Genomic DNA, 26,929 nt, shown 5'->3' on the forward strand with positions numbered 1-26,929 from the left:
AACATTTATAATAAATTTTAAAATTTGTAACAAGAACAATTTCTGATTGATTAATAAGATAAAATCTTTAACACCGACAATTCATGTATATTAAATTCAACATAGAAACGACAGAAGAAAACCACTAATTTATATAGTACAACAATTCATCCAAAACTGAAAAAAAACATTAAAAAATCAGTAAGTAGTCACTGACGGATTTCAGACAAATATCAAGCAGGCATAATCAAAGACTCATGATCATCTGTTCGAAAAGTTGCAAAACTTTTTTAAGAAGTGAATAACTTACAAACACCTAAAACACAATAATTACAGGATTGACGTACAATCTTTATACTTTCGTATTACAAGTGATAGATAAATTTGTCACTGCTTCTGTCGTTGTATATTTCATGGTTGCAAATTGCAATGTTAACATAATCCAAAAACAAGCTTTGGTAGGGTTGCAATTAGTGATTCGGGTACCAAAACATGCCTTTTATGCCCTCTGGGTCAGCTTCAAAGCCTAAATTGCGATAAAATTCCACAACTGCATTCAACGTACAAAAAAGCAAACATGAGACTCCAAGCAGCCAACCAATACCAAACTACATTCCTACCTTGGATGGAATTAGGCAATCAATATAAGCAGCCAATGCTGTGGCATTTAGTTAGACCAAAAGAATAGCATTGGTCAAGAATGAAGACAATGATAGTGAAAGAAGAATATTGTTAAGTTACATGGATAAGAATATTCCTAAATGAAGGCTCTATAATGTGGCCCTTAAAATTTAGGGTAATCTATGTTTTTATCCCTAATAAATGCTTGAATTTTATTTTGCATCGAGTCATTAATAAAATAACAATTTTATTTTTGGTTCTTCACACATTTTTTTAATCCCTGATAAATAAGCAAAGTTTGTGTTTGTTCCCTGTAAAAAAAAATCATTTGTTATTAGTCTTTTTCAAAGGAACAAACACAAAATTATTAATTTATCAGGGACTAAAAAAATGCTAAGGACCAAAAACAAAATTTTGTTATATCAGGGAGCAAAAACAAAGAAAAAATTTCTTAGGGATCAAATGCAAAATTCAAGTATTTATTAGAGATCACAAACATATTTTAGCCTAAAATTTATGACACTGCTTTGTATCCACTAAAACCAAACCATAGAAAGCATGACACAAGCCCACAAAATAACAAAGAACTTTTGACAGACTTCTGTAATTAACATCAATGATACTATGCATAAAGGCTGCCAATATTGTTGTACCTTGACTATCTGCAAACAGAGTTATATTGCCAATGTCCCTTTGCAGAAGAGTTCGAATCAGTTTCTCTATAAGAGCTTTACCAAGACCTTGGCCCTATACAATAAAAACAACATCAATAAGCAGTACTCCAGCTTATATAGGCTAATTTGGACTCATCTTATAACAGAAGCACTTGTATATGTGTTTGGGTCCTTTGGGAGAGCTTATTAAAATAGCTTATGATATGTCCATAAGCTTATTTCAAATTATTTCAATAAGCTCTCTAGAATAGCTTATATAAAAATAGTTTAACCCTAATTTTCCTTCAATTATGAAAACAGCTTATATTATATAATAAGTATTTATTCAATAAGACCTTGATTAAATTGTTTATCCAATTTAAGCTTACATTGGAACAGGACAAAAGGACCACTCAAGCCCAAGAACTATTTGGTAGAAATGCAAAATGCTTGAATACACTGCCATATGCATTTTACAATTCATCCAATGAAATCAGAGATTCAAGCATGAAGTAGCTTCTTCTATAGCTAAGGTTTAATTGGAGGGAAGACTCGGAAAGGAGAAAATTTCTGCAGAGTTTATATTAGAACTAATGTTCAGAATTGATAGGACAGAAAGGTAAAAGGGTACTTGTGGGGAGAATAAAGAGGATTAAGTAGTTAATAGCAGTTAGTTAGAGGGGGAAAGATATATACGTAAATAGAAGGATGTGAGGGAAGAGACATCATTCAGAATTGTTAACATCTGGGAATCAAGCATGAGCCCAGTTGTGAAAGGGGAAACTGTTGGAGGATAGATTTTTTTCATTTTTCTGTTCATTTTCAGTCAAGCAATAAAATCATTATTTTCTTTTCTCCATTTTCAATTAGGGGGTACCTAACAAGGATGGGAAAATTTTGGAAACAAGCCACAAGCTATTGCTTTCAAAGGAGATTTTAAGTGGTAAGAAAAAGGTTTAAATCCTAAATAATCATAAAAAAGGGAAAAGGGAGGAGTGTTCCATTGCAAATTCCCCAAACTGTGGGTATGATGAATGAATAATTGAGTTTGAGTGGTATGGAGAGATTTAGGTTCCCTTAACCATTCCACTCCAGTTATGCTCCTCTTTTACCAATCACTCCATCTATTGAAATATAGCCTAAATTTAAGTGCCTTTACTTCCCCCAGCACTCGGCACACTTCAAAGAATATAATTGAAAATATGTTGTTCACAGAGCATAAATATTGACATGGTACACTTTCTTTGGCCATAAACGTTGCTTAATTTTTACATCACAAGCTCAAATGGACACTGAAAAAATAGATGCATCAAGTAACACATGCACCCTACAAAAGAAGACAGGCTGCCAATTCATTTCTAATTCAATCTTTACCATGATTATTACATTAGACTAAAATATATAATACATGAACTTGAGACTTAGGACAATGCATATTCCACTTTTGGTGGTTAACTTTTTCAGTAACCGGCAACAGAATCCATGTTTGGTAACAGAAAATACCTGGTAGCCAGGATCAACTAGGACATCCCAAATTGTGGCATTGAAGGCATGGTCAGACGTAGCACGGGCCATGCCAATTAATCTCTTCTGTTCATTCCCCTCTGTTAAATAACTTCGCCAAGTACACTAAGATGTTCATCAAATAGGTTTAGATAGCTATAAGAATAAATAAAAAGCTTTAACAGCCAACTAATTAATTTAGACAGAGGACACAGCAAGATGTCATACTACTTTTACCTGACCCAGGTGACTTTCTTATAGAATGCAGTGAGGCCACTATATAGCTATTTTTCAAAGCGGCAGCTAATTTTGACAATGGTCTACGTGGCCACCCTACCTGTCAGAGAGATTAACTATTCGTTATGCCAAAGATGTGCTGCTAGATAAAACAACAAAGTTTCAGCACTCAAGTTTTATTTATAAAAAATATACACAGGATCTGTAAATTATCATGTTAAAAATTGCACTCACTGAAGGTGTATTTAAGGAAATTATACTGAAGGAAACTAATGTCATGAATAATGTATATTGGTAAAAAAAAATCCTAGTATTTACAAACTAAAATAATGATCTAGAAATTGATCAATCTACATTAAAAAAAAAATGTTGGAAATAGAAGTATGAAAGAAATAAGTCCTTGATATTGTTACACAAGTTCCTCTGATACGATTTGAATGTATGGATTTCTGCAGAAAAGTAATTTCAAAACTAGCATACACCCAATCGCCGCCTTACAATAGAAAATAAACATCAACACACAACATAACGACACATTAGATACACACCTTGTCACAGAGGGCTTGAAGATCATAAACATCAACATCTCCACCTGAAGAGAATATTATTTGCTCAATTGTACCATCGGGTTCTGTCTTTTCCACAAGAACAAACTCTTGAGGCAGAGGTTCTTCGTCTTCTTCATCTGCAGAGGGTGGATCAATGACTTGCATGGAGTTATTCTTCATCAACCTGAAAGGGGAAACAAGCCATTAAGTCAAGTATATTTAGAAGATAATACACGAATCATCATATATGCTGCTGCATTGTATGCAGGCTGTCTTGGAAATCTTGGAGTTCAATACCAGGGAACTTGTACAATATACTAATCAAAGGGAAAATATCTATATGTATAAAATTTGTGAAAACAGTAGCTCCCAAAGCAACAAAGTACATGTTTGGAAACACTTAATTTTAGGGAAATACTAACTAATGTACCCCAGTGCCCGGAGGTGCCTCACTATGCGAAAGTAGGGTCATTGTACGCAGCCTTAGCCTTGCATATGCAAAGAGGCTGTTTCTGGATTTGAACCCATAACCAACCGGTGTACCAGGCTGTGGCAGACCTACACTATGGTGAGGGTGTGCACTTGCACCCCCTCATTTTTTAAAATTCAATGATAAATTTTCTTTTAAATTAAAAATTGTAAATAAAATCTTAGATTTTTGTATTTTATTTCATATACATTTATATAGTTGAACCCACTGATTTTATTTTTTATAATTTGCCTCCACCAACTTAGGGTCTTGGGTCCGCCACTCGTACTAAGGCTTGCCCTCACTTTTTTTTAGAGAAATAATGGCTCATTTTTCAAAATCTCTCTCAAGAAGTTGACAAAACTACATGATTTTTTCTTCAAAATAATGTGAAGCAAATGCACACAAAATCATATGAAAAATATAAGATCCACCCAAGCAAGTTGAAGGAATAATCACTCCAGGTGGTTAACAGCCATTTTTGGCTTAGGAAATGTTTTCTGTTTTCACTCATTAATCGAAATTCTAAAGTTTATACATGAAAAAGTGCAAACACGGTAAAAACAATAAAAAGTTATTTTCACTGCTTTCTATACAAATTTCTTAAAACAAGAAATAAGGTGAAAATAAAATGAAAAAAAAAACATTTTCTTAAAACAAACCACCATTCCTACACAGTCAAAACATTTCAAAATAAGGCACAAAGTGGCCAATTTCCTGTGAATATGCATAAGATTTGTACAATACAAGTCTAGTGAGCTGAAAATTGAAAGTACCCAGATTTAATTGATTCCCAAAATCCAGCCTTGAGCTGGAAAGACTTGAACTTTCTGGTTCCTGCAACCAACAGAGAAAGCATTGCAGTAAACAAATTATGATAAGAAATGAAGACAAGGGAAGAAGTCAAAGACAGTGAGAGTGTGTCTACCTGTTGTAGCAAAGGAGTAACTAAGATTGGAAGGAACTAACAATTGGGTTTGAGTAGACAGTGGATAATTGGCATGAAATGGAACAACTGAGAACCTGAAACAACACAAACACATGTAAAAGTAATAATAATCAATACTAAAAGTAAGCATGAGAAAAAGAGTTGTACAGTTATAGGAGATACACAAAGATAACTCACGAAGAAGAGATAGCATTGAGATTGAAGGTTAGCATTTTGAGAATGTGAGAGAGATGATGCGTGTCAGTGTTGTCCACTCAACACTCAGAGATAGTTATCAGTTGATGACTGATGATGCATGTATGTAGATGAAGATGATGATGATGGTATGCGTTGCGTATCTCGCTCCCCAACCACATTTTCTCGTTCTTACCTTCTCAAACTGGGCTTCAACTTGGGCTATTCACGCCTTCTTTTTGCTCTTCACACCTTCACTTTTTTTTGTTATTTATATTTCTAAAATACCCCTCTTCCCACTCACACCTTCACCATCCTCCTCTCCATGCAACTTCCCCAACTCCTGTATGGATTCTGTACTTCCTCTTAAGTAAAAAAAGAAACTTTATTTCTATCGGTGCCAGCACAAAATGCATGAAAAGTAAAAATTTGAGAGTCACAGACAATGTTGTAGACAATCTACACATTTCCTCACATTTGTCCCTCTTTTATTCTCTCCAAAGCTATCTCAAACAATCTTGATCTACCATTATTTTGCTGTTTATAATAGTGTTTCACTATAATGTTATGTGTTGTTGTAGATCACACCTCATGTTATTTATAATATGGAAAAGAGAACCAATATTGATTACAAGTGTCATATACATTGTATAATTGATGAAGTCAATCATGGAAGTATCTTGAAATGCAGTGTCATGTGGAAGAAAACGCTCAATCACGAGTAAATTTGATGAAAAACATGGTCTTGTGTAAACAAGTTTAAAGAATAATGAATATGGATGAAGATGAGAGTTCAAAATTAGGATTTAAATAATAATAATAATAATAATAATAATAATAATAATAATAATAGGGTAAAAATAGTATTTAAAAATAAAAAACATGGAGGTGTAAAAATAGGGCTTAAAAGGGTATGGTTGGTAATTTAAAAAATATAAACATAAGGAAGGGGTGTAAAAATAGGGCTTAAAAGGGTATGGTTGGTAATTTAAAAAATATAAACATAAGGAACGGGTGTAAAAATAGGACTTAAAAGGGTATGATTGTTAAAATATAGTTTCAGAAATATTACATGTTGTTTTGTAAAGAAGTTTCCAAAATTGTATATTTTGTTAATACATAGTTCTGAAAATTACTTTCCAGAGTTGATATTTGTTGTTATGAAAAGTATTTTATGTAACTATGTTTTAACAAATAAAATGGTATAATTGACAATAAGAAAAACAGTAGGGTACGTGGGGTGTATATAGCAAGTGCCACACTTTAGTTTTGTGTTCCTCGCTGGCCCAATGAGAGGAAATCCACTGGAACAAGTCTACGAAGATAGAAACCCTGCCTTCCTCTAAGCTCCTAAGTAATGGACGGTGATAGATTAGGTGCAAGGATTCTATCACTAAATTCAGTAAGAAAACTAAGAGATAATTAAAATTGGAAAAGAATGTGTAAATTTTGCCCTTTGGAGTGTATCTTTTTTTGGGGGGTGTGTGTTGTTCTATTGCATAAAGGTATAGCATAAGTGTGATATTATTTGAATTTCAGTTGAGAGAATTTAAAAGTATTTTTATTAATAAATCTTTCTTTCTACCATTTCATGTATTGGAATTTAGAACTGTATATTGTAATTTATCTAAATATAGCCTTAATCATTTTGATCCCATAATACTTGCTGGTGGTTGCTTGATTTTTAAGACACTTGTTAAGGTATGTCGCAGGTGCATGATGATGCGCTTTTGGACTCATGTGAACTAGGGTTTGAAAACTATTAGATTCTCCTTTAATTAGGATAGATGCAGTTCATGATAATTGAGCTGTTTAGGTATATAAGACGTGCCCATAACATTTTTGTAAGGTTAGAATTTTACTTCATAACATTTTTTTTGGAAAATAATTTCGTTATTGAAAAATGATTATACTTGTCTTGAAGCTAAATAAAGTATTAATGGTTAAATTATAAAAGGTCACGCACAAATTAAGGAGAACTTTGATATAAAATAGAAACAGGATGTTAATAATATCGTATTAGACGCCAGATCAGGAAGGAGTATACTTGTTTCTTCGTACAGTTGCCGTGCCATATACTATTATTTAGAATTGACAAATATTACCATTGATACTATCGAGGTCGTAGATTAATCAGCGTGGAGTTTTCCGATTTATAACTAGTTATTTTGAAAATTTGATGCGAGACTTTTAAAAGTTTTTTTAATTTTTCTTTATTTAATTTATGATAAGTTAATATTTTTTAAAATTAATTAATTTTCTTGTATTTGAACATAGTTTTGAATTTTTTTTATTGATTTAAAATATTAAATTTGTTTACATAAAAATTATTAAAATAAATTAATGTTCAGATGAAAAAGAGACATAAATAAAATGAAAAATACATTAAAAAATAAGTCTTATAATCAACTAAAAATTTAAATATTAAACGTTAAATTTTTTATTATTCATAAGATTCATTTTTTTTATTTTTTTTACTATATTTATGATTTTTTTTAACATTAGTTAATTTATATAATTTTCATATAAGTGAATCTATTTAGATTCATGTCTTAATAAAAAAAATTGAAATTGTTATTAAAAATAAATGATAAATTTTTAAAAAATATTAAGAATTAAAGAAATAAGGAAAATATTTTAGAAGTTGTAAAAGTTAAAGAAACACTTTAAAATAAAAAACTATTCTTATATTTTTTAACCTTTTAAATATGCATTTATATTAAATATTAAGAAAATTTGATCACTTACAATAATTTGTGTTCTAGGAAAAAGAAATACATTGAATGATGAATAATATATAAATAATTTGGGAAAAGGAATTAAGAAGGCAGAGATGTGTAGTGGTGCTGTCTCTAATAATTGCATCTTTATTGAGTTCCGTGACATCGATTCATGCCACCAACACTCCATGTCAGATGTCCTTAGACCACTTTTTCTTTTGAACCTCTCTCTCTCTTCCCTTTCCATTCTTCTGCCTTCTACGCTCCAACATTGACCCCTTACCCTTACCCTCACCAAATTATCGTGATCGTGCCCTTGCCCTACGTGTCACTTCTTTTACTTTTCTACCTTATTCACATTGATACTATTGCATCATCCTATCTTGTGCAAGGATACTTCCATAGATTGTATAAGATATCATAAGAATAAAAGTAAGATTAAGGTGATTTTCACAGTGCCGTGCATAAAAGTATGAGACGAATTTTCAATCATTATTCTAGTTTGTCTAGTAAGAAATGCATAAAAATAACTGATAATCTTCATATATATATATAATAACAGGAACAAATTAAAAAGAGAAGTTCATGTTTTGAATTTTGAAGTTCAATTGTAACTCCCATACAAAAACTATTTAATTAACAGTTTTTACATATAAAAACATATTTAAATCCATACAACAGATACGTACAACTGCACATTTGGTTTTAATTTGCTATGTTGTGTAACTATGTGATTAATGGGGACTATTAAAGCCATAATAATTGTAGCGTTTGGTTTTGGTCATTTCAATTCAAAATCGAAACCCAATAAAGCAAGGTGGCACAGGCACAGACACCCAGCAATGTTGTGTTTCTGTTTGCAAAAAAATTACCACTGGAGACTCAGTCTTTTTGTAACGTAACGTGTCCACGTCCAAGGCCAACAATGGTACTTGATTAGATAATAACATGTGAATATGAATATGAAGCCTGAGCACTGTATTTGTATAGTGTATAGTAATAGTATTATAACGCAAAAGCCAGAAACAAAAGCAGCCAAAAAGCAAAAGATGGTTCAGCACTGGTAATAAGAAGACCATAGGCTGGCTACTACTACTACACACACAGCACATGTTATGAAAACGAAAAGAAAAAGCTACTATGCTGTATTTTTGTGATGGCACTTGTGAATAATTGAATGCTATGGTGAGGGTCTTTTGGGGCGTTTACTCCGAAATATTCCTGAATCATAGCTATCTGCAATCTCCCGTACGCATCATTTGATAGTTTAATCATCAACAACAGCTACAGCACAGCACAGGCCTCATCAGTTTTGTGTTGCTGTTCCTGAAACATACACAGATCAGGTAGCAGGAGGAGGAGGAGGTGTTGCACATTTCTCAACTCTCCTCACTCTTTTCTTCTAACAGATAGATAGATACATAGTGAGAAAGAAAGATGGTTTCTGAAACCTCACTCTCTTCTTCTAAACGCTCTCCTGCTACTCCTAAGTTCTGCAACTCTTTCACTACTAGGTACTATTTCAGCAACACCCTCATGTCATGTCCTCTCTTTGTTTTTTGTTTCTATCTATTTGACTATGTTATGTATGTCTTGTTGTGGGAGTGTAATATGTACTAGTGTGTGAGTGTGTCTATATTTCATCTGATAGTAGATTAAGAATGTAACTTCATGTCTAACCAAGGGAATCTAGCTGAGTTGGTTGAACAGACTGCGTGAGTGTGAGTTGTTGTAAACACCTTGGTACCTGTTTTCAATTCCTACGGACAAAAAAAAATGCAACTTCATGTGCTTGTTTTGCTACATCCTAGTTCTATCTAACTGGTGTTGAAATTAAAATATTTGTTTGCTTGGTATGTCCTTCTTCTGAATTTTATTGGTAATAGTTATGCAATATTATCCAACAAAATTTTTATGGTGAGATATTTTCAAGTTTTTGAGCTAGATAGAGATTATCTAAATTCCTGGGAAAATTCAAGGTGAATTGCATGCTTAAAGACAACATTTTTTTATGTGCTGCTATTCTCAACTCTTTCATTTGTTTCATTGTGAAGATTTTTTTGGTTAGGGGTGACAAGAATCAGAGGATGCTGTGGATTTCAGAATCCATGCTTCCTTAATAGGATTTGTGACAGTTGTCATGTCATACTGTTTTTTTGGTTGCAGAATATTTGCTGATGTTGCTGGCGACATTACAATTGTTGTTGATGGGGAGTCTTTTCTGCTGCATAAGGTAAAAACTTTCAAGATGCGGTTGACAACCACTTGATACATTCATGAACTTGTGTTCTATTTGTCATTGAGTTGTAAGTTTTTATCTGCTAAACTTTAGTTGTCATGGCTTTAATTTGGGTGTCTCTTTTACCAGCTGCTATGAATCCATAATATGCTAACAAGCAACTAAAGCAACCACTATTTGCCAAAAGTCTTATGCCTACTTTATGATACCAAAGAAAAATGTTGATGACTTCTATTTGTCTTCTTTTGAGTGCAAAATAGCTGCACCAGTCAACTCAATACTATTCAGTTAATGTCTTTGTTTCAATTTACAGAAACGGTATCTTAATTCAAAATCTATATTATAAAACTAATTTGTTGTTTTGTGCTTGTTCATGAAGTTTCCCTTGGTGACTCTAAGTGGGAAGATCAGGAAGATGGTTGCTGAAGCCAAGGGTTCCAATGTTTCAAACTTGGAGCTCCTCAACTTTCCAGGGGGGCACCAGACATTTGAACTTGCCATGAAGTTCTGCTATGGGATGAATTTTGAGATTACAACATTCAATGTTGCCCGGCTTCTTTGTGCAGCAGAGTACCTAGAAATGACAGAAGAATACCGGGAGCAAAACCTCATCTCTAGAGCAGAGATTTATCTGAATGAGATTGTCTTTCAGAGTCTTCAGAAATCAGTGGAAGTGCTATCCACCTGTGAGATGTTACCTCCAGATATAGTGGATGAAATTGAAATATCAAATGGATGCGTGGAAGCCATTGCAATGAATGCTTGCAAGGAGCAACTAGTTTCTGGTTTATCTAAATTAGACTGCGATGGTGAATCTAGAGAGCTAAAGGAGGATTGTGTTGCATGGTGGGTTGAAGATCTCTCGGTTTTGAGTATAGATTACTTCCAAAGAGTTATTTGTGCCATGGGAAGAATGGGGGTAAGATCAGACAGCATTATTGCATCACTAATGCATTATGCTCAATCATCTTTGAAGGGTATTGGAAAGTGTCAATTTTGGAATCCATCAAGGACAAACTCAAGTCCAACAAGTGTGGAAAAGGACCAGAAGATAATTGTGGAAACTCTTGTAAGTCTCATGCCAACAGACAAAAGCTCTTCCATTCCTTTGACATTTTTGTTTGGCATGTTAAAGATGGCTATCATGTTGGGTGCCATCATTCCCTGTAGGCTTGAGCTTGAAAGGAGGATCGCGTTACGGTTGGAAATGGTCTCACTAGATGATCTGCTTATACCATCTCTACAGAGTGGGGACTCCTTGTTTGATGTTGATACAGTTCACAGGCTACTGGTGAATTTCTTGCAACGGGTTGAAGAGGAAGAAACCGAAGATTATGGGTATGAATCTGATGGATTTTGTTCTTCTGGCCATGGTTCTCTGCTAAAAGTGGGGCAGCTTATTGATGCTTATTTAGCAGAAATTGCTCCTGATCCCTACTTAAGTCTACAGAAATTCATTGCTTTGATTGAGATACTTCCTGATTATGCTCGTGTTATCGATGATGGCTTTTATAGAGCTGTGGACATTTACTTGAAGGTAACTTTGCTTGAACTATAGGGAAGAAATATCTTTGATTCCAAATTTCCAATAGTTAGGCACTTCCTAGTTAAACCTCACAAAACTAAGCAGTTTGTTGTGCTTGTTATTCATTTGAGTTTTATGAACATCAATGTAAATTTTTTTACACTATCAACTAATCAGAAATCATTTTTATATGACTTTTAATATACATTAAAGTCAATAAACTTACCTTGAAAGATGATTCATGATTATATGACTGTAAAAAAACATTTATACTGTCAGTGCATATATTGTTTATTCTATTCATTTTCCTTCTTCATGTTGATAATGGCATTTCTTTTCACTCATTGTTCAGGCACATCCAGCACTAACAGAACAAGAATGCAAGAAGCTTTGCAAGTTGATAGACTGCCAGAAGCTGTCTCAAGAAGCAAGCAACCATGCAGCCCAAAATGACAGGCTTCCACTGCAGATGGTGGTGCAAGTCCTGTACTTCGAGCAGCTGCGTTTGAAGAATGCAATGTCTGGCAGTTTGGGAGATGGGCTGCTGTCGCAGAGAATAAGCAGTGGTGTTCCAAGTGCAGCCATGTCCCCTAGGGACAACTACGCTTCTCTGCGGAGAGAGAACCGGGAACTGAAGCTGGAGATTTCAAGAATGAGGGTGAGGCTGAGTGAGTTGGAGAAGGAGCAGATGTTCATGAAACAAGGGATGATTGACAAGGCAGGAAATGGGAGAACATTCTTAACCTCACTTTCTAAGGGGATAGGGAGAATTGCAATTTTTAGCGGTCAAGGCGGGGGAAAGCACCAGAAATCAGGTAGGAAGTCTCGCGGTTTGGAGGGGAAAACTGGTAGGAGTAGGAGACATTCTGTCTCATAGATTAGCTAAGCTTTTACAGCATTCTCTATTCACAACATGTAAATGAGTTGATCAAAAGTTTCTCTTCATCCTTGGCCACACTAGTTTAGCAGTTGAACTTGAGTGTCTCACATTCTCTTCTTTTTCCCTGCTGTATATGATTTCAGCTGCTGAGCTAAGGTCGAATACTACACAGTGACACTGCTTGTTGCAGTGACACCAAGAGGAAGCTTCATCAAATACCTCAATTCAATGTGTAGCATCACCTTGTCCTAGGGACACAGTTAAAGCATCTCCTTTCTTACTCTAACTTTCACACCCTCCCAATGATAAAATTAAAATGTACTTATTTCTTGTCAAATTTGCACCTTAGATTGCTTGAAAAAGGAAAATAATGTAACTTATGCCAAATACTCAAATGATTCTTCACCTGCTTAAGTTTCTGTAAATTCTAATGACTAATTTAATGCTATTAACTAAATTAACTAACTTAAAATATGTGTATTAATTAAAAGAGTTTTATATTTAGGTATGGGGTAGTAAGTCCTAACTTGAATGTTGCCTATGGGTGACACTAGTAAGTTTGTTGCTTCCTGCACTCAAATGTTGTTTTTTGCACCTCTCGAGAATGTTTTTTTACCCTTTGGATTGGCCATTCTAGAAGCCAAAAATGGTGCAGGAAGCAATTTTTTTGGTGCAGGAAGAAACAGCTCACTGGTAATTGTCTTTATCCATTCTGTCTAAAATCTCACTATTGGTACATTACTGCATGCAGCATGCTTCACAAATCTGAAACATATTGTTGGCACACAAGTTGTATTGCCACCAAAAATCATTTTTGGTCTAGTGAGATATTACAAGTTATTGTCAAACTCGTACACCAAAACTATAAGTTCGGGGTAGTATAAAAACGTCTTTAAAAATTTCCTTGATACAGCAAATCACAGTCAATGAATATTTATGTATTCAATTCAATGATTAAAGAGTAAAGTCTTCTCCATGAGAACCAAGAGACAAGAGTGCACCAATCTATTTATTTATATTTGATTTGATTCACATCCTAATTCCTAGGAGGCAAGAAGCAAGAGGTCCATCATGATCAAGGCCTTTTGAATAATAATGTTCCTTCTAAGTTGCGATCTCCCAGTAGATGTTTTTTGTACGGATAAATATATTTGGACACTTCAAGTGTTATTTAACACCTAGGAAAAAAAGAGAAAAAAATGTAAATATGATAGGTGATATTTTTGTTCACAGGGAGTTTAAGCTTCCAAATCTAACTCCAGCTAGCCCCACAATCTGAATAAGTGCCTGAAACACAAGGCTCCACAGATCCAGAAATCCGGAAGGTTTAGCACCAGCATGGATTTAACGACAACATCAGCAGCAGATTGAGGAAGGGTAGAATAAAGCTTGTGAAGATCCCAATCCAGACATCTTTAAGCTTTAGCATAGAATCACAGATATGCACAAAAGGAACTTTGCCACAAAGAGGCTCCTTAGAGGCCCACGGGGCAAACCAGAAGCTAAAGGCCAAACCATCCTCCAACTCCTTCAAAGCCGAGATAATAGACACCCACACCTTAGATCCCTTGGTCTGCTTGGCCAGGAAAATATTGCCATGAGGCATATACTTATCCCTCAAAATCTCAACCCAAAGTTTGTTGAGGAATGCATTAAGCGACATGGTGATAGCGGCACGGACTGACGCAGATGTAGTGGCAGTGATGATAATTGAAATATTTTAAGAGTCATAAGTAATTATTTTTACTTTGGTGTCAAATAATAATAATTAAGTTAAGTTGATCACCATGTCAAATGGTCAAGGTCTAGTGTTGATTATGTAAGATTTTGTCTTCAGAGTGATCAAGTCAAAAAGTCCACAACCCATCAAGCATTGATGAATCAATAAATGCTTAAGTTGATTATGTAAGAATCAATCCTCTAAGTGATCAAGTCGATTGGATGGTCCATAGTTCTCCAAGCATTGAGCTTATGACTTAAATTTAAGTTGATTATGTAAGTTGATCCTTGAATGGTTAAGTCAGTCAAATGGTCAACAAGCCACTAAACATTCAGCCTTTGACATAAATGCTTAAGTTGATAACGAAAGAGTTGGACCCCAAAGGTTAAGTTAGTCAAATGGTCCAAGTATATTTTTCAACCAAATTCTTAAATTATGTATTATAAAAGAATCCATAATAAAGTAGCATGGACTAATCAAGACAAATACCGAGTAACATAATATGATACACCACTTTATCTTCACACATTCAGAATCATATGTTTCAGGTGTTCAGCCAAATCTAATCATTCACTTTAAAGCCTGAACTTTAATTAAGTTAAAAAAAAAAGTCAACGCACAAGTCAATCCAATCCAACTTACCATTTGATTGACATGTGGGTTGGTGAGTTGAACTTTTCAACCCAATTCAACCTATTCGGACAGGTTACACGGGTTGAACAGTTGTATTAAACCCGTTTTGAGATTCCTAGTAATAATAGTAAGAGTAAATAACAATTTTGATCTCTGAATACGTCAATAGGTGACAATTTAGTTTCTAAAAGAACAAAATTTCTTATTTGCATGTGCTGACCCCACAGTGCAGTTCAATCATTACCGAAATTATTTCAATGAACGACATTTGATACAAGCAATGCAAATCATACTAGTAAAATGGAGAAAAAGTGTTTCGTTTCTTGTTGAGATTAAAGGACATAACTGAAAATTTGTGTATTTCTCTGCGGTCATTAACTCAAAGATTGTGTGTGTATATATAGATACAAAAAGATAAGCTAGTAAAAAAGGATAAGATTAATCAAAATCTAATCTAAATCTTAGAGATATAATCCTACTAGATAAGATACAAATTTCCTACTAGGAATCATATCTCATAAATCTCTATCATATCATATCTTAACACTTGTGCAAAAATATCATGTCAGCAACCATGTTTCAACAATTAGTTCCCAAAAAATAACTAAAAAGAATATGCTTCAACATGCAATGCATAAAACTCAGCCATAAATTACTTGGCTCTGAAAACATGTTCTATAGAGGGAAAAAAAAAAGGTAATCAAATATGACATTCTAGGGCGCAGAGTTTTGGTATGCGCACAATGTTTGATAAATTGTTCTTGTGTGTGTATATTCTCTGTAAGGCAAAAAGTACCACAAGGATGAAAGTCCACCAGCTAGAATTCCACCAAATATGATAGCTCTAAACCACTTATTTGAAACAAATCTGTATGGAGAAAAAATAGCAAACAAAATGGTACCAAATCAGCTCGTAATGTTCAGATTTAGGATAAAAGTAAACAATATATAGTAAGCTAATTGATATGTCAGATGTTTTCTAACATATAGTAATCGATCAATAAAACACTTGAAAAGTAATAAACAAAAAAATTGAGCAATCACTGAATTTTGAAGGGGTTCTATATTTGAGGTCATATGCCAATGCCATCAAGTGGTTGAAGCAAAGCTATATAATTTATTCTTTGAAAAACTGAAACAGAAATTTGAAAAAGTTTTCTAATAATCTCAATTGCTTTTCCATGGTAATATTGACTTATTGAGTATTGAGCATTAAAAGAAATTTTGAAGCTCCAACAGTATGGCCTAGCCAATAAATCAAGATTTGAGATCCTTTCAAAGATGCTTGTGGATAATTAGATGGTGAGTTTATGCAATGAACCTCCCTAACATACTTCCTATTGCAGTCAGTGCGTGAAGAAAGGTCGACTGCCCATGTTTGCCAGCCTAAGTGTCCAGACACAACTGCCAGAGATGCATAATACAGCCAGCCTGCTGCAGACAAATGAATTGGGAGGTAATACAAAACCATTGCAACCCAAACTTTTCATGAAAAAAGAGAACAAAATGATGTTTCATAGAATAATACCTATTTCAGCATTAAATCCACTAACAGCAAGACCACCAAGGCATGCAATCTCAAATCCAGTAATCCACTACTTTGTTGAATCACCAAAGCGCAAAGCTGTTGATTTAACTCCCACTTTCTGGTCATCTTCTTTGTCCTGAATGCCAAGGTTACAAAACATTCTTAGACACTATAAGAATTTCAATTGCATTGCCTTAAACAAAATATTCAAGTGGAGGATACCAAGCAGTCTTTGACATTGTACTTTTTGTTTCATAACTTGACTTTTACAAGTTCCATATTTGAAGGAGTATAATAAGCCCGTCAAGAGGCAGAAAGTCAGGAAAGCAAAAAACTAATATACATACTCCACACATCAATGCAGATTATGAAGCAGTTGAAGGCAGAGGAGCAAAATCATAGGGATTGCATCTTACTTGAAGCAATGCTCTATTACCTGATGTGCATAGATAGTATCGTACACAAGAGTCCAAAATACTCCAGAGGCATAGAGTGGCAGCACAATAGATGGATCCAGACTTCCTTTAATTGCTGTCCATCCTAACAAAGCCCCCAGTTAAAGCTTAAAGGTCAACCCAAGAAAGGCTTGGGGCTAACCAATATCATTACAGGAGAGCACCATATAAAAGCATAATGAGATCATGCATAAAAAATTCAAAATAATAGTAAAGAAATAAGATAAGAAAAAAAAAACTAGAAATGAGGAAATTCATTTACCCAAAATGTAAACCTCTTCATGAAGGGATAGGAGAAGAAAAGCAACAAGGATGAGGCACCCAAAACACGGCTGCAAAATGTACACAAGCTTAAAACAAAAATGGCAAAATTCACATGCTCGCAATTTATATTGATTCAGTTATGCCAGCATATGAAATATTGATAACATGGAAATCAAGTAGAAGGATGCATAGCACTTGCAAGTCATATGAAGAAGCATAATTTGGACCTATTTACTTTGAGAAAATATCTTCTGTTCTTGTTTATTATTTTCACTTTTAAATACAAAAAAAAAAAATCACATTCTTTTCATTATGTTTTAAAAAAATTGTGTAGGAAACTATGAAACTAACTTTTTATCTAATTCCTATACAAATATTTGAATACAAAAAACAAAATGAAAACAAAGCAACACTTTTATAATTCAAAAGTGAATTGAAAATAAAAAAGAAACATTTTTTTAACCAAAGTGATCATCATTCTTTATCCTGTACATAACTGTGTTTTCTAGGATACATAGCAGTATATCTCCTTTCTAAGACAGCATTTGGTAATGGATATAGCAATGCCATATCTTTATTGTTCCCGCATAACAGTGTTTTCTTATCAAACAATTGGACCAATTTTTGGCCATGGATAACATGGAGGAAAGGCAGCCACTCATTGTAAAATTATGCAATTTAATATAGAAAGTCACCTTTTTCCTTCACTTTATGTGGCAGAAGTTTAAAGTAGATGGTCTTCCATGTTTCTGTTCATATCCTTTTAGCCTACTTTCCTCCCATTTTTAGTAGTTAAAAGGCATGTTCTGGAGAAGAATTTTGGTTGATTTTCCTCAATAACTCTATATAGTATTTAATCCTATAAAACATCAAAACTATTTGGTGTTGCTAGCTTTGCTAATCGAGGTTGCACAGCCACAATCAAGGACATGCGACACAGATCAAAGTTCCAGGCAGGAAATTCTATCTTTGCACAAGTAATTGAAATACTACAAATTGAAGTGTCTAAATCCCCAACATAACAAAGATAGACCCTGATCAATTTTTAATATTCTAAATTAACACTAACCTATAACTATTCAGTTGTAGAAGAATCCCAAGACCCAAAAGTAATTGAAAACCAAGAAAACAAAGTCCTTGAAATGGTGTCAAAAGACCACTTGCCACCTGTCTCAACTTTGTCCGTTCTACCTGCATTATGCAATATCATTCATAACATAAATTCTTAGACCAATTATGATGGGGAAAACAAACTGGAGCATTTCTGAAAAGGCTAAAGGGAAGAAGTACAACACCACAGCAAATGGCACAATCATATGCTTAGTAAATGTGAAGTGTTTTTACCAAAACAAAATCACAAAGATAATGGCATAGCAGTAAAAACAAATTAAATAAGACAGCATCCGATGTCTCTAGTGTTAACCAAATGGATGCAAAATAATGAGTTGAATTAATTTGGGCTTTAATATGCCCATTAGGAACTGGTTCTTGCAAATTTTTGGGCATGGAATCCTAATCCTATCCTCTTGTCCATCACTTAGACCTACACAATCTTGTAAATACAACTTTTTTATCAATAAAAACAGTTCAATGACAGGAAGATTAAGTAGGAAGAAAGGAGGACAAGAAATCCTCTATATTAGGCCAAAAAAAAAGGTGGGGTGGGGTACGAGCAAAAGAAAACTGGGAAGTTTCGTGCCAGTAAATTGATATAATTTAACCATATTTGAAACATGATAGGTAAGAAGAAAAAGAATTTTTTTTTAATACAAATTATAGAAAATAAAGATGAACTTGCTGGCCATATGAAATGTTAAAGCAATAAATACTCTTGGCATGACTTAGCTTTCAGTTCATTCTTCTATCAGTACCTATTATACTAGTCAAACACATACACAACCCTGTTGCAGTGATTTGCAAAACAGAATTACAATATCGGTATCTCCTATAGAAAAAATGCAACTAAAAAGACGTAACACTTACCATTGTATCAATATCCCGATCAAAGAGATCATTAATAGTACATCTGGCACCTCTTAAAAGCAAAGCCCCCCACATCCAAACAGAGCCAACATTTTAAAATTGGGGAAGGTGACCCGGGGTAGCAGCCAAGGTAATTGACCTAAAGCATGAAAAATTATATTAAAAAAAAGAGAGAATATGATTTCAACAAATGGAGAACTTCTTAGGTGTGTGTTTGGTTTCACATCGTACAGGCACTATACATGCATTTAACCTGATGCTAAAAGTTGTAGCTTCCACATCCATTGCCAATCAGACACGAAAACGAAACTAAAGCGCTAGATCAACAGAATAGTCATGTAGGAATTTATAATTGATCAGGACTGAAAGAAGAATAATGTAGGCATATAGCACCTAGGTTGCAATAAATAAAGTTCCACGTCTAACAAAAAAGGAGCTTCCTGGCTTTTCATGTTTCCTCAACTCATCACCAATGTCACAGGTGTTACAACAATTCAATATCTACCCATTTCCAAGAATACATAATACACACACTAACAATTTAAAAATCCTTTTACGCTGTCATCTAATTATGCAATCACAAACAGCAATATATGGCAAATTTATTGATTTTAACAATATCTATCTTAAAAGTCATACCAAGGATTTTTTTTTATTAGTTGACACTGTAAAAACGACACGGCATGCTTATTTCTACTCTATTTCCAATTAGCAATGGAGTTCATTTCTGAGTTTTGTGAATGTGAAAGCAAGCATTCATAACAAAAGTGAATAAGAACACTTACCACATACAAGGCCATAGAAGCAACCATGTCCCAATTGGCTTATCAAGGCGAGCAAGTCGAGCATAGGGCTGAACCTTCCTAGGCAAGTACAATTCAACCCAAGAGGTGTCTCCTCCACCACTGCTACTCACATTATCACCACTTTGATTCTTGTTCTCCTTGGAATGCCATGTGGACAAGTGTGCAACAAGGTGGAAACTTGAGAGAGACCCAGTAGTTTTACGGAACTCAAAATTGAAACTTTGGAGCTGGGGTGGCTTGAATGGGGGATTTAGAGTGGGGTTTTGGTTTGCGAATTGTTGAGTGGTGATCAGAGGATTGAAGATGACAGGGTAAAGTGATACGGAAGAAGAAGAAGAAGAAGAAGAAGGTTTGAGAAACCTATGGGAAGCACGGGAGGTCAAAGCCGTTGCCATTTTCTTTACCAATAGGGGACCTTAATCTGATGAATGGAGTCTCCAGAATACATGAAAAGTGGCTTCTGATGCACAGTGGAGGAAGAAAAAATACCTCTGACCTCAACTAGCTCGAAGAAATGGAGGAAAAAAGTGCAACATGGGCGGTGCAGCGGCGTATGATAGCAGCAATGCGACGGCGGAAAGAGAGTGAGTGAGTGAGTGGGAGAGAAGAGAGAAGTGAGGGAGGGAGAGGCGAAAGAGTTGGGGGTAGTTTACGAATTTTGTTTTTGGTTAAAAGTGGTGGATGAACTTAGGTGTAAGGGGTGTGAGAATAACAACTGTCTTAGTTGTTTGTTGATGGCATTTGTGCTGTGTTTTTTGTTGTTACGACCCAAGAAAATAGAACATGTCTGTCTTTTGCTATTTATAATCCCGATTTGTTAAGTACACACATCTATTCTTTTCTTTTTTTTATGAAAAATTACTACTTAATAATTATTATTTATCAATAGTTGCTTTCACTCTCTTTCACCCTCTATCGCCCCCACTCCCATTACCACCACCATTGTGGCCATAATCATCATTTTTGTTATTGTCGTGAATGTTATTATCATTATCGTTATCATTGTCACTAACACTATCACAATTGTCACCAACCTTTATCATTGTTGTTATCATTATCACTATTGTCATCTCTATCACAAAAACTTTGATCATTATCGCTATCATCATCACCACTATTACTATCATTGTCACCATGGTCGCTCCCATCAGCATGCCCAATCCCATCATCATCGGTATCACCCCATTATCATCCTAACCACTACAATTATCGCTATTATCACCTCTTATAATTATTCAGTTTGAGTCAAATATAAAACATGATAAGACAATGTGCACCAACATTTTGTAGCTTCAATCATCACAAATATATTCATGATTTACTTGTATGTTGGATTGTTACGCAAAACAAAGCCTACGAACACTCTAGATGGACGCAACAAATGAAAGAGAAAACGAGAGTAAAGAGACAACAAGTAATTCTCAGCAGAAGAGGGACTCATGCATTAATCAATCATAAAGGTACAAGAGTTAATAAATATAATGTATTTATACCCATAGACTCTAACAGAAAATAATTATTTCTGTTATGGAAGCTATAACAGAAATTAACCAACTAACTGAGTATAATTTCCCCCTCGTCTGCCCCGGTCATCCAGACCATGATCGTCCAGCTACACACAACAATTCTCCACCTTGGCTAGACGTCATGCTCCTTCAACCTTCATGATCTGCACACAATGTTTGAACTTAGGCCTTGGTAGTGCCTTCGTCAATGCGTCTGCTAGATTGTCTTCAACGTGGATCTTCTCAACGACTATTTCCCTTTTTGCAATAACCTCCCTCACAAAAGTGCAGCTTAACATCAACGTGCTTCGTCCTCTCATGGTACGTTTGGTTCTTGGCCAAGTGAATGCCACTTTGGCTGTCACAGTACACCTTAGCACCCTTCACCTTAGTATGCAAGCTTGTTGTCATACCCTTCATCCACACAGCCTCTTTGATTGCCTCAATGAGAGCAATGAACTCAGCTTCAGTTATGGACAGTGAAACCACATGTTGTAGGTTACACTTCCAACTCACAGTGTTACCACAGAACTTAAACACATAACCAGTAAGTAACCGTATGGTGTCGAGGCATCCAGCATAGTTTGAATCAACAAATCCAACCACATCATCCATTGAACTCTCATGCTTGGCATACAACAATCCTTCCTTGCACGTTCCCTTCAGATATTTGAAGATCCACTTCAGAGCTTCCCAATGTGCTTCCCTGGTTTTCCCATGTACCTGCTGACTAAACTCACAGCATATGCCAAGTCGAGCCTCACCTACTGCAACTCACAACATATGCCAAGTCGAGCTTCCCAATGTACCTTCCCTGGTTTTCCCAACCACCTTGCAGGCTTTATTGTCACCCAAAAGAACCTGGCCTTCGTTGCATTCTTCATACGAACAGAACCAATTTTTCTCAGGGCACATGTGGAATGAGCACCCAGAGTCCAGCACCCACTCCGGCTTTATCTTCACGTATGAAACACACATGACATCCGCGCTGTCATACCCTTCTGCGACTACGTCTGCATCACCATTCTGACTCTTTTGATTGCCCTACTTCTTTTTCCTTGTGTATGGGAAATCTTTCTTGAGATGCTCCTCACTCCCACACACAAAGCACCTTCTTTTTCTTTCATCATGAGACTTCGATCTTGATCCCTTCTTGTTCTTGGGATCCTTCTTCTCCGTTCTGCCCCTCGTGTACAATCCTTCAGTGTCCTGATAGCCACCTCCCTCTGATTTCTTCTTCAACTCCTTCGAAAACAAGGCAGCCTTCACCTCATCCAATGACAGCGAGTCCCTGCCATATATGAGCATGTCTGATAGGCTATCATACTCACTTGGTAATGATCTGAGCAACAACAACGCTTGATCCTCATCGTCCACCTTGATTTCAATATTCTCCAGATCAAGAATGATCTTATTGAAATCATCCATGTGATCCTCCAAGGATTTACCCAATGGCATCTTGAACGTGTACAACATCTGGTTCAAGAGCAACCTATTGGCCAAGGATTTGGTCATATATAGGCTTTCCAGCTTGAACCACACCGCCACAATAGATTTCTCCTTTGATATTTCCCTTAGAACCTTGTCACCCAGGGAAAGAATCAAAGCACTGTGCGCCTTGTCAAGCAACCCCTTCTTCTCACTTTCTGACACATGCGTTGGGAGGTTCTTCCCATCAAGAGCAACATCCAGCCCCTGATGAACCAGCAAAGCCCTCATCTTTATCCTCCATATGCTGAAATCGTTCTTGCCTGTGAACTTCTCGATATCGAACTTTGCAGAACTCATTCTTTGATGCAGAAACCTTCATCAAACAATCAAGAACTTGTTTCAAAGATCAAAGAATACCCACAAGGATCAACTCCAACCTTGAGCTCTAATACCAATCTGTTACGCAAAACAGGGCCTACAAACACTCTAGATGGACGCAACAAACGAGAGAGAAAACAAGAGTAAAGAGACAACAAGTAATTCTCAGCAGAAGAGGGACTCATGCATTAATCAATCATGAACATAAAAGAGTTAATAAATACACTATATTTATACCCATAGACTCTAACAAAAAACAATTATTTCTGTTAAAAAATTAACCAACTAATTAAATATAATGTTCCCCTCGTCAGCCCCCAGACCATGATTGTCCAGCCACACACAACATGGATCATGGAAAGTCCACTTTTACGTGGCATATCCTCTCTACACACTTGCATCTCTTTGCTTCAAAGGAACCACACGTGATGAGTGATGACAAATTCAGTATGATAATAAACAGTCACGGAAACATAGAAAATTGTAACAGTTAGCATGTAAAAAATATCCCCTCTTCTTCAACGTCATTTAAATTTTAAAGGGATTGCTATGTTGGAGCACAAAGTAGTGAAGAGTGCTCAAAATTCGACTGTTCAACGTTATCTAAATCACCCCATAAGTATTCCTCGGCAAAGGCTCTTAATTAATGTTTTTGTTGCTGACAAAACAAAATTTAATGCTTTTGTCGTTTTTTTAAATGTACTCCTCTTCTATTCTTGATTTTTTTTTTACCTCAATAAACAGAGAAGAAAAAATAATGGATGTCTTATAATGAGTGATGCGCTGGTCCTGCATGTGGTACCATTATAATTGTTTCCTTGTTGTTTTACTTTGTCTTGGTCTCAATTTCACAATACCAAGTTTAGTTTTTTTTTTTACAAATATTTCTCCATCTTGTTCCAAGAATAGTCGAGCACACATCTCTCAACAGAAATTCAAACTAATGAAAAATCTACATATTGGATTTCTAATTGCTCTCACAAACTTGAAATGTTTTTTCAATGAAATATACATGGATATATAATTATAAATTGCTATCACAATTTAAAATGTAGCATAAAATAAAATGTTGAAATATCTTTAATCTTTAATTTTTTTTATGTAGAAGCTAAAAATTTACAGATTTATAATCTAGGATAACTCACCAAAATTTATAGATTTATTATCCATCATGATCACAAACAATGATATTATGGTTCTTCTTAATAGAAATCTTTTTATTTTGGGATATTTATAACTCTTCGTATGAGGAGAAGAGAAATTATAGATGACTGTTTGATCTATCGAGAACCATAATTTATTTTCTTATAGCGCGTTAACTCACTAAAAATAAATAATTAATATAATTATTTTATAATATTAAATTAATTATTAGAATAAAAAATTTGAACGTAAAAAATCAATCTATACTATGAGTATTACTCTCTACAAATTTATGTATATAAATATATTGCTTTCACAATATAAAATTTTAAAATCTACCATGATTCAAACTCTGTAATTCACTATGTCATGGAAGACTAGTTTCTTTTGTTAAATCAACCTCCATTGGTGACAACAGCATTTCATTATGAAATCGCACTCGCAGTGTAGTCACATAATTTTCTATATTGAGTGGAAAAATGTTGAGAAACAAGTAAAATTAAAATGAGCCAAAAACGGTGCAGATGCATGGGGAGGGTCAAGATTCGATCGCAATCACTGAGACCGTGCAACTCTGCAATGCATTGTCTTGGGGAGTCCATGTAGCTATATAGCTCATGTGTGCTGAATAAATGAATAAATACAATATCCATCATATCATCATTCATATCTTGGTTTGTTCTGATATCATTTTCAATCCATTTTTTGCGGATCAATCACTTTGCTAGCTATTAATATGCACTGCTTATTCCAACTTACCCTAACCATGTCATTTTCTCTTTCTGTTCCCCCATTGGACTTCGTTTCTATTTCACACCGATATGGTCCGTACACATTTTTTATTATTAAGTGAAAATTTTATAGCTTTTTTTTAAACTAACTTGGAATTTTAATTCCTTAATTATTATCCTTCAAATAATAGATAGCAAAACTAGAATTAAAATTATTAAATATTTAAGTTTGTAATGACACGCGACGCTAAACAGAAGCGAAGGACCGCTTAGTCCGAAAACGACATTCATGAATCATGATGGCTTTTTTAAATTAGTGTTTTACTAGAAAGTTCACATGGATGCTAAATTAAAGGATGAAAAATTCACGATTAAGGTCTGTTTTGTAGTAGTTTAGTTCTTCAATACAAATTCTAACCTGGTCCAGGAATAATTAATGCTTCGTCCATAAAAAATCTTTGCCATTGATTTAAGTTCGGTGTGGTTAATCATTACCCTTGTAAGGGCAATGATTATTTCTTTAAAAAGAATACCATCTTTTATATATTTTTTTTAAAATATTTTAATAATTAAGAAGGTAATTAATAAAATACATTTAGATAAATATAATTAGTTGCAATCACATATCTATCTTTTGTTTATTAAATTAACTGTTTTTTTTCTAAAATCTTTTATTCCAACTATATATATATATGCTTTTTTTTTCTCTCTCGACTTATTTTTATATTCAAGTTTAATTCTTAAAAAACCCGCAAATATCATTTGGTTACTCGAACTTTTATCTTTCTTTAGAAAGATATTATTTACGACTAGATCCAATTTCTTACAGTGTTTAGTTAAGGGGAAGAAATATGAAAAAAAAAGAAAAATATAGTAAAAATGTATAATTTAGATGGATCGAAATAATAAGTATTTTATTTATTAAAATGAATAAAAATAAATAAATTTTATATACAATATTTTTTTATCATCCATGGGTTTGAAATTAAAAAAAAAATTAATATTTAAAAAAAACATATTTTCTTTGCGGAAGGATTAAGTTTTAATGGACTAAAAACACCCAAATTGCTTTGTCTTTCCTTCAATTCAATATTATCCAATCAATTAACTTTAAACATTTCTCTCCTAACTCATTTCTATTTTTCTTCTCCTTAAAACCTACATACTCCCTTTGATATAGTAGTATTTAAAAACTCGTCATTAAAATTGAAACTACTCGTTGGCATTTGTCATAAAAGGACAAAAAAGAAGATTAGGTTGGAGCTAACGGTAGTTGCAACGTCTCTCAAAAATGCACCTTAAAAATGATATTCCAGTGAAAGAATTAAAGAAAGGAGCCAATTTTTTTATTCTATAAGACTTCATCTTACTTACTCTGTTGTCTCTGAATTATCATCATGCAAGCGAAAACCAAAAATGTGATTATTTTACAATAATTGAATGCATATAATATTAAAGTGGTTGAGTACTTCACCTTTTGCGGATGCGATTTATATTAGCAACCTTCTCAAGCAATTAAGTTTAACCCACAAAATAATAGCAACAGAATGCCATTGGAACTGAAAGTGGGTCAATTCCTTGACACCAAAATGGTTTAAAATATTAAAAATAACAACACAACCTTAAAAGTCTCCTCTCTTTTTTTCTCTCACGGGCGCTACACAACCTTTCTAACTTCCAAGATAGCCTAAGACACAAGTTTCCTGAGGAAAAGGTAACACTTCTGTTAATATTCTTATGTGTATGAATTTCACACCTTTTATGTACCAAAAATAAATAAATAAATTCACACCTTTCGTGCATTAATCAATGATGAATAAATTATCAATTGATTGCATGTCGTATCACACAGTTA

The 26,929-nt window shown here is 34.4% G+C and overlaps 1 protein-coding gene, 1 long non-coding RNA gene and 1 pseudogene across 5 annotated transcripts; 1 reads left to right on the top strand and 2 right to left on the bottom strand.

Moving 5' to 3' along the window:
• Positions 1–245: 245 nt before the first annotated feature.
• On the bottom strand, positions 246–5,297 carry LOC100801099 (probable acetyltransferase TAP2). The gene is made up of 8 exons (XR_005886439.1): positions 5,137–5,297; positions 4,939–5,033; positions 4,787–4,847; positions 3,542–3,725; positions 2,994–3,093; positions 2,757–2,857; positions 1,254–1,347; positions 246–529 (listed from the first exon to the last, which is right to left on the bottom strand). It is a non-coding gene; the product is annotated as a probable acetyltransferase TAP2 (long non-coding RNA).
• A 3,534-nt stretch (positions 5,298–8,831) lies between these two features.
• On the top strand, positions 8,832–12,969 carry LOC100801644 (BTB/POZ domain-containing protein At3g08570). 4 transcript variants are annotated; one of them, XM_006587841.4, is made up of 5 exons: positions 8,832–9,367; positions 10,020–10,086; positions 10,472–11,629; positions 11,970–12,432; positions 12,641–12,969. In XM_006587841.4, exons 1-5 carry the CDS (start codon positions 9,291–9,293, stop codon positions 12,670–12,672), a joined length of 1,797 nt encoding a protein of 598 aa, XP_006587904.1. In that variant the 5' UTR covers positions 8,832–9,290; the 3' UTR covers positions 12,673–12,969. The 4 variants fall into 4 exon arrangements, with proteins under 4 accessions (XP_006587904.1, XP_006587903.1, XP_006587906.1 ...); XM_006587840.4 differs by having other exon boundaries at positions 11,970–12,969; XM_006587843.4 differs by lacking the exon at positions 8,832–9,367 and adding an exon at positions 9,431–9,574 and having other exon boundaries at positions 11,970–12,969.
• Positions 12,970–15,338: 2,369 nt separating this feature from the next.
• Positions 15,339–20,561, bottom strand: LOC100810306 (4-hydroxybenzoate polyprenyltransferase, mitochondrial-like; annotated as a pseudogene).
• Positions 20,562–26,929: the final 6,368 nt, after the last annotated feature.

The sequence above is a fragment of the Glycine max genome, chromosome 9, assembly GCF_000004515.6.
Source record: "Glycine max cultivar Williams 82 chromosome 9, Glycine_max_v4.0, whole genome shotgun sequence".
Lineage (NCBI taxonomy): Eukaryota > Viridiplantae > Streptophyta > Magnoliopsida > Fabales > Fabaceae > Glycine > Glycine max.

Coding starts and splice junctions, on each gene's coding strand:
- LOC100801644 (XM_006587840.4), top strand. CDS start 9,291: ATGGTTTCTGAAACCTCACTCTCTTCTTCTAAACGCTCTCCTGCTACT. Junction 10,087..10,471: donor AGTCTTTTCTGCTGCATAAG/GTAAAAACTTTC, acceptor TTGTTCATGAAG/TTTCCCTTGGTGACTCTAAG. Junction 11,630..11,969: donor CTGTGGACATTTACTTGAAG/GTAACTTTGCTT, acceptor CTCATTGTTCAG/GCACATCCAGCACTAACAGA.